Genomic DNA, 14,208 nt, shown 5'->3' on the forward strand with positions numbered 1-14,208 from the left:
ACAATTTACATTGACCCCCACCCTTCCCTTTTGTACACTGCTGCTACTCGCTGTTTATTATCTATGCATAGTCACTTCAATCCCACCGACATGCACAAATTACCTCAACTAACCTGTACCCCCGCACACTGACTTGGTACCGGTGCCCCCTGTATATAGCCTCATTATTGTTATTCTTATTGTGTTACTTTTTATTTTAGTCTACTTGGTAAATATATTCTTAACTCTTTTTGAACTGCACTGTTGGTTAAGGGCTTGTAAGTAAGCATTTCACGGTAAAGTCTACACTTGTTTTATTTGGCGCATGTGACAAATAAAGTTTGATTTGATTCTCTCAACCAGCTTCATGAGGTAGTCACCTGGAATGCATTTCAATTAACAGGTGTGCCTCGATAACAGTTACAAATTGATTTCCTTCTTAATACATTTGAGCCAATCAGTTGTGTTGTGACAAGGGGTGGTATACAGAAGATAGCCCGATTTGGTAAAAAAACAAGTCCATATTATGTTAAGCACAGCTCAAAACAGCAAAGAGAAACAACAGTCCATCATTACTTTAAGAAATTAAGGTCAGTCAATCCAGAAAATGTCAAGAACTTTTAAAGTTTCTTCAAGTGCAGTCGCAAAAACCATCAAGTGCTATGGGGAAACTGTCCCCCATTGAGGACCGCCACAGGAAAGGAAGACCCGGAGTTACCTCTGCTGCAGAGGATAAGTTAATTAACAGTTAACAGATGATCTCCGCATGTGTGGTTCCCACCGTAAAGCATGGAGGAGGAGGTGTGGGGGTGCTTTGCTGGTGACACTGTCTGTGATTTATTTAGAATTCACTGCACATTTAACTAACATGGCTACCACAGCATTCTGCAGTGATATGCCATCCCATCTGGTTTGTGCTTAGTGGGACTATCATTTGTTTTTCAACAGGACTATGACCCAACACACCTCCAAGCTGTATAAGGGCTATTTGACCAAGAAGGAGAGTGATGGAGTGCTGCATCAGATGACCTGGCCTCCACAATCACCCGACCTCAACCCAATTGAGATGGTTTGGGATGAGTTGGACCGCAGAGTGAAGGAAAAGCAGCCAACAAATGCTCAGCATGTGTGGGAACTCCTTCAAGACTGTTGGAAAAGTATTCCAGGTGAAGCTGGTTGAGAGAATACCAAGCGTGTGCAATGCTGTCATCAAGGCAAAGGCTGGTTTACTTTGAAGAATCTCAAATATAAAATATATTTTGATTTGTTTAACACTTTGTTTTGCTTAATACATGATTCCATATGTGTTATTTCATAGAGTTGATGTCTTCACTATTATTTTACAATGTAGAAATACCTTTGAATGAGTAGGTGTTTTCACACATCAAAAATATTAGTTTACTCCATTGCTATTGTCACCGGTGCCTGTCCTTTGTGTGTGGTGTAGTGTAATTTTTGGTTTGCCTCCAAAAAAAAAATCCCTAATTGAAAGTGACGCAAACTAATACAAATAGTGGAATCATGCTATATTTGGACTAGATAATGCTAATTAGGTTGGAATGTTGTTAGATAATTTAATATGAAATACAATAATTCATTAGTTTGACAGTAAACATTAAACACGGTTGAAATCCCACTGTGGATGTATTAGACTGTATAATTGCTTTGGGGCATACAGTATGCACTGTACAGCCTTACCCCATTTCATGGGTGCACAATCCATGGGTATCAGCCTACTTAGTGAAACCCACAGAACATAACTATGTAGAGTTTACACAAATATTAGCATCTTAGCTCTTTTGCAGGACTCTGAAACCACTGTGAAATGAGCCATATTAGATCTGAATTTTCAATACACAATAGGTGGACTCGTGAGCTAATGTGGCTCGTTTCACACTTGTTTCAGAGTCCTACAATAGAGCTAATACACTAATATGTGTTTAAACTCTACATAGTTATGTTCTGTGGGTGTCACATAGGTTGGGCTGTTCAGTGCAATTTGAATGTTCAATATGCAGAATAGACTGACTGGGAATGGGATTTCCCACAGTCAAAGTCTTGCAATGAGAGCTAAGATGCTAATATTTGTGTAAACTCTTGATAATTGTTTTCTATGGGTGTGACTGTGTATGTAGGCTGTAACCCTATTTCCCGGGGGCACAATCCATGGGTAAGGCCGTACAATGCATATAAGTATGCCCCCAAAGCAATTATGCAGTCTAATACATCCACAGTAGGATTTCATTTTTGTTGTTGTTGTAAACAACAGGTGTGGCCTAACAGTGAAATGTTTACTGACAGGCCCTTCCCAACAATGCAGAGAGAAAGAAAATAGAGAAATAATAGAAAAATAAAACACAATAATAAAAGTAGTAATAGATACACTTGGTAACGATAACTTGGTACTGGTACCCAATGTATTTAGCCGAGTTGATGTGCAGGGGTACGAGGTAATTGAGGTAGATATGTACATATAACTAGGAATAGAGTGACAGATAGTAAACAGTAGCAGCAGCGTATGTGATGAGTCAAAAAGGGTCAATGCAGATAGTCTGGGTAGCTATTTGGTTAACTATTTAACTAACAAGTTAGCAGTCTTATGGCTTGGGGTTAGACTTTGTGCATTGGTACCACTTGCCATGTGGTATCAGAGAGAACAGTCTATGACTTGGGTGGCTGGAGTCTATGACCATTTTTAGAGCCTTCCTCTGACACCGCCTGGTATAGAGGTCCTTAGATGGCAGGGAGCTTGGGCCCAGTGATGTACTACTAGGCTGTGCGCACTACCCTCTGTAGCGCCTTGCGGTTGGATACCAAGCAGTTGTCATACCAAGTGGTGATGCAGCCAGTCAAGATGCACTCAATGGTGAAGCTGTAGAACTTTTTGAGGATCTGAGGACCCATGCCAAATCTTTTCAGCCTCCTGAGGGGGAAGAGGCGTTGTCAATGAGGGACTTTTATTCTGAACCGCAATTCCACTTGTGTGGCTAATTGTTAATGTGGCTAGCTTCACATAGGTAGAGACAAGCATGTACCAGGGCAGTGTTCAACAGGAGGAATGACACAACGTTGGCCAACGTTCAGATATTAATGTATTATGTAGAACAAACATGCCTCTCTGATTTAAGAAATCGTGTCAGTTCTATTCATGGCATTTGAGTTTGCAATGTTCCAAAACGTTTTTTTTACTGAACATGCCCAGGCGAACCCATTGAGTTACACGAACCCAGCTCTGCGCATCTCTTGTCTGGAAGGCCTCAGCAAATGAAACCGTGTGGTGGGCGCGGTAGACCGGGCCGACCACACCCACAGCCATCCCGCCCCCCTAAGTGTGTCGTGGTGAGGGGCTTCTCAAAGATTCACTAAGACTAAGCTGTGTGTGTGTGTGTGTGTGTGTGTGTGTGTGTGTGTGTGTGTGTGTGTGTGTGTGTGTGTGTTTGTGTGAGTAAATTAAACCCAGTAATCAGTGACCTTGATATTGAGGGCTATTAGTGCCCAGAAAGTTTAGTGCAGTCCAAAGTGTTTTTGGGGAGAAACAGTGTTTTTGTTGTTGTGTTGCAGGGCTCACAGGTCCAGACCACATGGGAGGGTGATCATGGTCTATGTGAGCCACTCTGAGTTGACCACAGAGCCAGTTTTTGACCCACATCCAACCCTCCTGGCCCATGCTCAGCTACTGGAGAGTTAGCAGCAATTAGCATAGCAAGCGGAGAGGCAGTATGAGTATCTCAGGGCTATACAGACTTGCACAGTAACTGGAGTCTGAGAATGAGTTTCTGCAGAGGTGTTGGAATTTAAAGACGCACCTCATGGAGAGTATTGTGCTATACAGGTGTTTGCCTGAGTACACACACACGCTGATGATCGGATTAACACACACACTTATCATGTTGTTTGGATGAACACACACACACACACACACACACACACACTGCTGATGAATGACTTAATTTCACATTAGCCAATAAAGCTTTCGTGGGGGGGAGCTGTCGAGGTCTTCCTGAGCACCCCTCTGTACCCTCTGCCACCCCTCCCTGTCCATGTTCAACAACCTCTTTATCAAAGGGTCAGAGTGTTTGAAATACAGGCCTGTCAAAACGGAACACGCACAAGCTCTTGGAGATGGGGGTGGGGGGTGCAGGCATTAGTGTGTGTGCATTTTATTTGTGTGTGTGCTTGGGAGCCTGGCTGCTTGGGTTTGTATTTGTGTGTGTGTGTATTGGTGTTTGTGTATGCGCTAATTGTCCCATATCCCGCAGGTAAACATGTGAAATTGTTTGGAATACCAGCTGTCTGGAGCTTGGCCAATGTCTCTCTCTTCTCTCCTTCCCCCCTCTTTCTCCCCTCCTCCCCTCTCTTCTTCTCTCTACTTGCCTCCTTCCCCCTTTTCCACAATCAATCCTGGTTACAGATGATTTCATTCTCATTGATGTAGTTATGTACACAGAGTTCTTTCACTCATTTTCTCTTTGTTTGTCCATTCCAGACCTACCACATCCATTTCCCACACTGTCTTACCTGCCTGTCCTTATCTTCCTCCATTCTCCTGGTTGATGGAATATGGTTGGGGTTATGTCTTGGGCTGGCACAGTGGCTGGGATTGAGTTTGAGATAAGGTTAGGGTTAGATCTGGGGTTAGTGCAAGGGCCTGGGATATGTCCCAGTTCCGGTAGCTACAGGTCTCTCCCATGCCCGTGTTTAACCCTCTGTGTGAGCGTCTGTGCAGCATAGGGGAGAGGGGAGAGGGCATTTTGAGGTAGAGGGCAGCAGCCTCTATAGCCATACACCATGGGAAACTGAAACTACCACAGATGTTGGAGTGTTGTTGAGCGTTTGTGTTCAATATGTGTGTGTTCGCATGCGTCAGTGTGCTTGAATGTGTGCGTGTGTGTGTTCAGGCCTCTCTCTGTGTCTCTGTTCCCCACACAGAGGCACTGTAACCCAAACAGATAAATAGCTACCTCAGATGCCATGTCAACCTCCCACCTAGATCACATCATTAACCACTCACAGGAATGACAAGGAGACTGTTATTGTGCTCTCAGCGCTGCATATTTCCGCAGACACACACACATACACACACACTCAGACACGGTCCTTTTCAGGCCCCTTTCGTCATGAGGCCAATGTTCATTTCCAGCGATGAAGCCAAACAATCAGTCTCCATTCAGCAATTACAGGACAGGACCTGAAAGAGAACAGGCAGGGGAGCCCCCCCCGACCCCCAGGGGTTAGACTTGGGGTGCTGCTGCTCTCACGTGGGAACTGCTCTCTCCCTTACACTGACCTCTTTGTCCCCCCCTTCCTCTCCTCTCTCCTTTCCCTCTCCTCTTCCTCTCCCTCTCCTCTTCCTCTCTCTCAGGTTCATGGGAAGTGTGTGTGTAGTCACAACACTGCAGGTGTTCACTGTGAGCGCTGTGCTCCGCTCTACAATGACCGACCCTGGCAACCTGCGGACGGACTCACAGGGGCTCCACACGAGTGCAGGAGTGAGTGACACTACTGCTATTCACTATACGCTAGGGCCAGGAGTTTTATCTGAGGATAGGATCTGGTCAGGAAAAACTCACGGCCCTACTTACAGCCATCATTGATCATAATGACCAATCAGTGCCTGTTTAGAGAAGATTGACAGATATCTGTGATTCTGATGTCCCGCCCTGTCTCCCTATAGAGTGTAAGTGTAACGGGCATGCCCAGAGCTGCAGTTTTGATTGGTCGGTGTGGCGGGAGTCCGGCCAGCGCAGCGGAGGTGTGTGTGAGTGTCTACACAGCACAGAGGGACGCAACTGTCAGAGCTGTAAGACTGGCTTCTACAGAGACCCCCAGAGGGCGCACACGGCCCAGGACTCCTGTAAACGTAAGACAAACTCACGCATACGCACTCCAGATGGCTAAAGCAAAAGCTCAATGTACTTCAAAGATTTCAAGTAGTATTTGAACCCATGTCTGACTCACATTCACTGGCTTGCTCTATCACTCACTCACTGACTCAATCACACAAACACTCACACACATAAACACACACCGTAGGAATCCAGAAAACATGAGACACATACACACCGTATACACACACCCTTACTGGCAGAGCCAACTCATTCCTGCCCGGAATGCTGATTGCTGAGATCGCAAGCCGAGACGTGCTGGATAACGTCGCTCCTGATGGGCACCTGGTTCTTTGTGTGGGTGTGTGTGTGTGTGTGTCTGAGTGTCAGTGTGTGCTGTTTGCGTTCACCTGTGAGTCACTGGAGTGGTTCGTCATCACTAATCAACACAGTGGCGGCTCATGTAAGGAAAGGGAAAGGGGGATACCTAGTCAGTTGTACAACTGAATGCATTCAACTGAAATATGTCTTCCGCATCTAACCCAAGGGCCTTGTGTGTGTGTGTTGTTTGTGCTCTGTGATGGGACTTAAGTAAACACTAGATACCCATCCATAAACACCACAGTGGTTACATTCTCAGATTATCTGTCGGATTTGACCCAGTGAGCTCAGTCCTACAGTTATGCAGAAGGCTGGGGAGACGCTGGCTGGTGTGTGTGTGTGTGCGTCACTGCATGCTTGTGTGCATGTGTTTAGGTTTGCCTTTAAGGACGTCTGTAGCATATTGGTGTTTTCACATTGTCAACAAGTGAGAGTGGAACACATATTTGGGGAATGTTTGTAGACAGGACACGTTTAGGAGGGGAACCCCAGTGTCAGAGTGAGGTTGAAATCTGACAACTGAGGAATTTCCCTCCGTCTCTAGGAACATATTTCCAATTCCAGGCATGGTGGAGCTCTTTAAAGAAAACACACAATCCAGCCGCAAGCTCACACACACACAGTAACAATGAGTGTGTGTGAGAGATACATTTTTGTTTGTTTTCTAAGTGGGTGTGTTCTGTGGTTGTTCGGGCAGCTGCTCTGTCACGTATCACTACAGACCCATAATGTTCTCACTGTGAGAGCTCACTGCGTCAACACACACACACACACACATTCTCATCTCTAAACTCCAATTATTATACAACTACTGTATTACCAATGTTCTATTATACAACATGAGAGAGGGAGAGGGAAAGTGTGTGTGTGCACCTGCGTGTGTGTGTGTGTCGATGGCTTTGCTGCTTCTGGGCTGGTATTGTTCTCCTGTAATTATTAACTTGAGGCGACTGAACACTACAGTCTCAACAGAGCCTCAATAGATGATTTTCAGGAAGAGAAATGATTTGAAGTTCAAGTTTATTATCGTTAATCGGGAGAACCCTGAAGAGAAAGACTGTATCTCCTAGCTGCCGTACATATGCCTTGGGGATTTAGATGTCAGTGTAATGATTCCCCTGTCTTTATGAGTGTGTGATTGTGTGTGTGTGTGTGTGTGTGTCTGTGCGTGCATGCGTGTGTCCGTGAGTGAGTGAGTGAGTGTGTGTGTGTGTGTGTGTGCGTGCGTGCGTGCGTGCGTGGTCTGCATGGGTCTTTACAAGGTCTGTTGATGATGAAAGATACAAAATGAATGAAACAACAAATGCATCTTATCACATATTTGTTGCCCACGGCGATAAGTGATAAAGGTACAGCCTTGTCTGGGTCTCAGACAGTAGAGCCTTGTGACATCATCTCCCTGCACCCAGACAGGGGAACGGGGGAGAGACACAGGGGGTCTGGCTCTGGTTATATAGTAATTTACTGCCAGTGGGGTAGGATGGGGGGGGGGCTAAGCATCATTAAACAACAGAAATAAAGCTCTACACCACCCCTCCTCCTCCCCTTCCCATCTTTCCTTCCCTCCTCTTGTCTCTCTAGTCCCCCCCCCCCTTTGTATCCCTCGCTCTGATGAGTACAGATTTATGGTGACTACTTTGGCTGTTACTCTCACCCCCTGCAAAGTTCTCTTGTAATTCACATACTGTGAGGACAGCAAGAATGTGTATGTGAATTTATGTGTACATTTTATGTGGTGTGTGTGTGTTTTGAGCCTTTGCAAGTTGTGTGTTTTTATAGGGGGGGGGGGTGATTGTGTGTGTGTGTGTGTGTGTGGTGGTTGTTGAGTGGGCAGAACATAGCACTGACTGTGCTTGTCCCTCTATCTTATATTGCTGCAGGCTGTTAAAAGAACACTCAGCAGAGAGAAGGGAGAGAGACAGGAGAGAGAACTGTGGAAGGTATTTGAGAAAGATGTGTGCGAGCGACTGTGCATTCCCGCGCGTGTGCTTAGGTGCATGCGCCTGTGGTAGCCGCGTGCATGTGTCCTTGTGTGTGTGATGGCGATCTGATAAGAGGATGACAGAGAGACCATTGTGCTTCGTGGTCCAGGAAAACCTTGGACTGTTCCAGTCAGTCCAGAGTCCTTTGGGAAGTGGTCTCTCTCCCTCTCCCAGTCTTATCACTTCCTCCTCCAGGCTGGGCTATAATGAGGTGGCACGCTCTGGAGTGTGTCTATCTGTGTGACAGTTACACAAAGGGAACTCTACATGACTAATACGTGCCTAATAAAGTCATAGGTAGAAAAACTAAATATACTCAACTGGAAATGTTGCCAGCATTAGGGTTCTCAATCTGAATGTGTGCAGTGGTTTACTTTGAGTGGATTTGATTGGCTGTGGTTGAGTGTGGTGAATTTAATTGCCTGTGATTGAGTGTGGGTGGATTTGATTTGCTGTGGTAAGGTGCAACTAGATCCAAATGAATGCCTGTGGTTTATTTGTAAGTAGATAACATTGGGTTGAGTGCCGATGTATTTGATTAGCTGTGGTGGAGTTATTGTTGTATATGTGATGTGCCATGTCTCCCCTCTCTTTCTCCTCCCTCTCTTCCCCCCAGCATGTGGCTGCCACCCCCTGGGTTCACTACCATTCCACCTGGGCGGGGGGTCTCTCTGTGACCCTACCAACGGAGACTGTGTCTGCAAGCCCGGCGTGGGGGGCTCCCACTGCGACAGGTGCATGGTGGGATACTGGGGTTTCCATGACTACGGCTGCCGTCTGTGCGACTGTGTGGGAGACTGCGACCCCTTTACAGGATACTGCATGTCTGGGTGAGTCATATATACAGTTGAAGTCAGAAGTTTACATACACCTCAGCCAAATACAATTAAACTCAGTTTTTCAAAATTCCTGACATTTAATCCTAGTAAAGATTCCCTGTCTTAGGTCAGTTAGGATCACCACTTTATTTTAAGAATGTGAAATGTCAGAATAATAGTAGAGAGAATTATTTATTTCAGCTTTTATTTCTTTCATCACATTCCCAGTGGGTCAGAAGTTTACATACACTCAATTAGTATTACTTAGCATTGCCTTTAAATTGTTTAACTAGGGTCAAACGTTTCGGGTAGCCTTCCACAAGCTTCCCACAATAAGTTGGGTGAATTTTGGCCCATTCCTCCTGAAAGACCTGGTGTAACTGAGTCAGGCTTATGGGCCTCCTTGCTCGCACACGCTTTTTCAGTTCTGCCCACAAATTTTTGATGGGATTGAGGTCAGGGCTTTGTGATGGCCACTCCAATACCTTGACTCTGTTGTACTTAAGCTATTTTGTTAGAACTTTGGAAGTATGCTTGGGGTCATTGTCCATTTGGAAGACCCATTTGCAACCAAGCTTTAACTTCCTGACTGATGTCTTGAGATGTTGCTTCAATATATACACATGAAGTTCCTTCCTCATGATGCCGTCTATTTTGTGAAGTGCACCAGTCCTTCCTGCAGCAAAGCACCCCCACAACATGATGCTGCCACCTCCACAACATGATGCTGCCACCACCGTGCTTCACGGTTGGGAAGGTGTTCTACGGCTTGCAAGCCTCCCCCTTTTCCCTTCAAACATAATGATGGTCATTATGGCCAAACAGTTCTATTTATGTTTCATCAGACCAGAGGTCATTTCTCAAAAAATTACGATCTTTGTCCCCATGTGCAGTTGCAAACCATAGTCTGGCATTTTTATGGCGGTTTTGGAGCAGTGGCTTCTTCCTTGCTGAGCGGCCTTTCGGGTTATGTCGATATAGGACTTGTTTTACTGTGGATATAGATAATTTCGTACCTGTTTCCTCCAGCATCTTCACACGTTCCTTTGCTGTTGTTCTGGGATTGATTTGAACTTTTCGCTCCAGAGTACGTTCATCTCTAGGAGACAGAACACGTCTCCTTCCTGAGTGGTATGACAGCTGCATGGTCCCAAAGTTTTATACCTGCGTACTATTGTTTGTACAGATGAACGTGGTACCTTTGGGCGTTTGGAAATTGCTCCCAAGGATGAATCAGACTTGTGGAGATCTACAATTTTGGAGGTCTTGGCTGATTTCTTTAGATTTTCCCATGATGTCAAGCAAAGAGTCACTGAGTTTGAAGGTAGGCCTTGAAATACATCCACAGGTACGTCTCCAATTGACTCAAATTATGTAAATTAGCCTATCAGAAGCTTCTAAAGCTATGACATAATTTTCTGGAATTTTCCAAGCTGTTTAAAGGTACAGTCAATTTAGTGTATGTAAACTTCTGACCTTCTGACCTCCCTGAATTATAAGTGAAATAATCTGTCTGTAAACAATTGTTGTAAAAATTACTTGTGTCATGCACAAAGTAGATGTTCTAACCGACTTGCCAAAACTATAGCTTGTTAACAAGAAATTTGTGGAGTGGTTGAAAAACAAGTTTTAATGACCTCAACCTAAGTGTATGTAAACTTCCGACTTCAACTGTATACCAGTCTCAACGTCAACAGACTGGCCAATAAAAATAAAAAGTTAAGATGGGCAGAAGAACACTGGACAGAGGAACTCTGTCTAGAAGGCCAGCATCTCGGAGTCGCCTCTTCACTGTTGACGTTGAGACTGGTGTTTTGTGGGTACTATTTAATGAAGCTGCGAGGTGAGGACTTGTGAGGCTTCTGTTTCTCCAACTAGACACTCCATGTACTTGTCCTCTTGCTCAGTTGGGCACTGGGGCCTCCCACTCCTCTTTCTATTCTGGTTAGAGCCAGTTTGCGCTGTTCTGTAAAGGGAGTAGTACACAGCATTGTATGAGATCTTAAGTTTCTTGGCAATTTCTGGCATGGAATAGCCTTCATTTCTCAGAACAAGAATAGACTGACGAGTTTCAGGAGAAAGGTATTTGTTTCTGGCCATTTTGAGCCTTTAATCGAACCAACAAATGCTGATGCTCCAGATACTCAACTAGTCTAAAGAAGGACAGTTTTTTTGCTTCTTTAATCAGAACAACAGCTTTCAGCTGTGCTAACATAATTGCAAACAGGTTTTCTAATGATCAATTAACCTTTTAAAATTATAAACTTGGATTAGCTAACACAACGTGCCATTGGAACACAGGAGCGATGGTTGCTGATAATGGGCCTCTGTACGCCTATGTAGATATTCCATTAAAAATCTGCCGTTTCCAGCTACAGTAGTCATTTACAACATGTACAATGTTTTCACTGTATTTCTGACATTTTTTTTTATTTTCTTTTAAGTGACCCCAACTTTTGAACGGTAATGTGTGTGTGTGTGTATATATATATATATATATCCACATGTACATACACACCATCGGATATGATATCTATAATATTAAGTTTATATTAACAGCAAGTCTATAATATGTGTGTGTGTGTGTGTGTGTGTGTATGTGTGTATGTGTGTGTGTGTGTGTGTGTGTGTGTGTGTGTGTGTGTGCAGGTCAGATCTGGACCTGTATAATCTGGAGGGTAATTCCAGTGAGCTGGTGAGGATCTTCAAGGCAGATGAGCTCTTTTCTGCCCTACACTACTCAGGTTAGACATGGGGTCACCACTGTGTGTGTGTGTGTGTGTGTGTGTGTGTGTGATATGCAGTCTGCTCCACAGCCCAGTGCCCAACTGTTAATGGTTAAGTCGTGAAAGTTATTGTACATTCTTACAAGGGCAGAGAACAAAGATCTGTGATTCTGTGTGTCTGTGGACAGTTTCCAAAATGTCCCTCTCCGAGACCTCCCAGGGCCTTCAGCTGAGTGAGACAAATTCCTCCTTGATCTCACACACACATACCCACACACACTGTCCTCACATTCCTAAGTCACCACTTATCTACGTCCACACACACACACACACACACACACACACACACTCACACACACACACACAGAGCAGGTGTCAGTCACATATCTGGACGGGGTATTGGTGTATAATATGTCAATATGATTGTGTCCCCTGCAGAGAAATGTGAGTGTAAGGAGCAGGTCCTGGCTAACAGCAAACTCTTCTGCACCATGAAGTTTGCCTATGGTGAGTACTGAGACACACATGAACAACAGCGAGAGAGATTGTGGTAATAACACCATATTTGTTTTTTTGCTTCCTTGGTTTCCATTGTGTTGTTTGTTTATTGATAACTCTATGTAAACAGTATTTTATTGTACAATAAAGGCTTTCCCTCTCTCTCCCTATCTTTGTCTCATATCTCCCTCCCTCCCTCTTGTTCTCTCTCTCTATCTCGCTCTCTCTCTCCCTCCTCTCCTCCCTCCCTCTTTCTCCCTCTCTCCTTTCCTATCGCTTTTCTCTCTCTCTTCTCCCTCTATATCTCTCCCCTTCTTCCCCTCCCTCTTTTTCTCAGTGTTGAAGGTTAAGGTCTTGTCAGCCCATGATAAGGGCTCCCATGCTGAGTTGGAGGTGAAGGTTCAGAAGGTGTTGAGTCAGAGCACTAAGGTGAAGATCCAGAAAGGACGAGTAACACTCTACCCAGAGTCCTGGACCGTACGGGGCTGCACCTGCCCCATCCTCAACCCAGGCCAGTCTCACACACACACACACCTATACATACACGCATTCACAGGCACACGTGTGCACACACGCACAGTTACGTACGCACACACGCATGCACACACACACACACACACGCAGGGCTGCTGAGCTAATGATGTCTCTGTTTATGCTTTGACTACTTAGGTGGGGAGTACTTGGTGGCGGGCCATGCAGACAGGAAGCAGAACCGTCTTATCGTCAACATGAAGAGCTTCGTCAAGCCCTGGAGAGCCAGCCTTGGACGCAAGGTCCTCACACTAATGAAGAAAGACTGCACCTGGTAAACAGACTGGAGGACACTGGGAGTTGGACAGACTGATAGATGGAGAAAGAAGACACTGCCATTCATTTGTTTTTGCCTTCTCTGGAGGGGGAATTGTCTTATTGAGGTGGGGACTAAACAGACTATAAACGCCCACCCCTATCTGCCCTGGGCCAATAAGAGTGTGTGGCTGGCAGAGAGAACATACACAGACTCTATGAGCCTCTGTTTGAGTGACAGTTCGGCCCTCTCTTCCAAGCGCACATACACACACAGCCACTCCCTCTCTCTAGCACTTTAGCCCATGGCAGAAGGGCCAATAGGATCATGTGTTGACCTCAAGACTGGACAACAGAAGGACACATTTGACCCCTTGTGACCCCTGTAGGAAGGCTTGTGGTGGATGACCTATGCCTCATTCCCCGATGTGTTCTGTTACAACAAACTGCCTGTCAAGCTGTGTAACAGAGACAGATTTGTACACACAGAATGATGTTGAATAAGCCATGCATGCCACTACAGGTGGTTGAGTCCAGGTGGGTTTGCGAATGTGTATGTGTGTTGTGAACTCTGTCTGTGTGTGTGTGTGGCTGCGTGTCTGATGAGCACAAATCCATCCAGCTTCAGTCTAATTGATCCATTTTTGACTCTGAAATTTGGGCAGGATAACCTATAGAGATGTAGCATCTCTTGTGGAGGGGTTCCTGATAAAAACACAACAACATATACCACTATATATATATGACAATACACATATTACCTCCCAATATGTAATACTGCTGTGACCTACAGAGCCCTGAATTAATCTCTATTCCTTCCTATGTCTGCTCCTGTACAGTATTACTTGTATATATCTATAGAAATATGATGATGTCCTCTCTCTTTCTTTGATGGTGTGTTAATGTAATAATGTCATTCCGGGCAAATGTTGAGGCATTACATTTTCTTTAGATTTCCTCACTGTGGAAAAAACCCTGTCCTCCGGGTTAGTGAGGACACAAGACCGATAAGTGAAAGCACACGCACGCACACACACACCGACTACTGTTTATAGACTCTAAAACAACATAGTTAGATTCCTCCATCAGGAGCCTTGGAATACCTCAGATTAGTTTGATGAAAATATCCATATCATCCTTCCTTTCTCTCCTGCTCCTCCTCCTGTCTTTCTCTCCCTCACCAGATTAGGTAATAATACACCCCTCCCCCTCT

The 14,208-nt window shown here is 45.0% G+C and overlaps 1 protein-coding gene across 1 annotated transcript in view; it reads left to right on the forward strand.

Annotated features, from left to right (window-relative positions):
• The window catches only part of LOC110490767 (netrin-4-like), a 35,703-nt gene extending 22,171 nt beyond the window's left edge, over positions 1–13,532 (forward strand). Inside the window, exons 4-10 of the mRNA XM_036944818.2 lie at positions 5,342–5,468; positions 5,654–5,839; positions 8,784–8,997; positions 11,635–11,729; positions 12,150–12,218; positions 12,547–12,720; positions 12,879–13,532. Coding sequence (XP_036800713.2) covers positions 5,342–5,468; positions 5,654–5,839; positions 8,784–8,997; positions 11,635–11,729; positions 12,150–12,218; positions 12,547–12,720; positions 12,879–13,018 — 1,005 coding nt within the window. The 3' untranslated portion in view covers positions 13,019–13,532. The remainder of the gene's footprint in view (positions 1–5,341; positions 5,469–5,653; positions 5,840–8,783; positions 8,998–11,634; positions 11,730–12,149; positions 12,219–12,546; positions 12,721–12,878) is intronic.
• Positions 13,533–14,208: the final 676 nt, after the last annotated feature.

The sequence above is a fragment of the Oncorhynchus mykiss genome, chromosome 15 (genome assembly GCF_057628025.1).
Source record: "Oncorhynchus mykiss isolate SJ-2025 chromosome 15, ASM5762802v1, whole genome shotgun sequence".
Taxonomy (NCBI): Eukaryota; Metazoa; Chordata; class Actinopteri; order Salmoniformes; family Salmonidae; genus Oncorhynchus; species Oncorhynchus mykiss.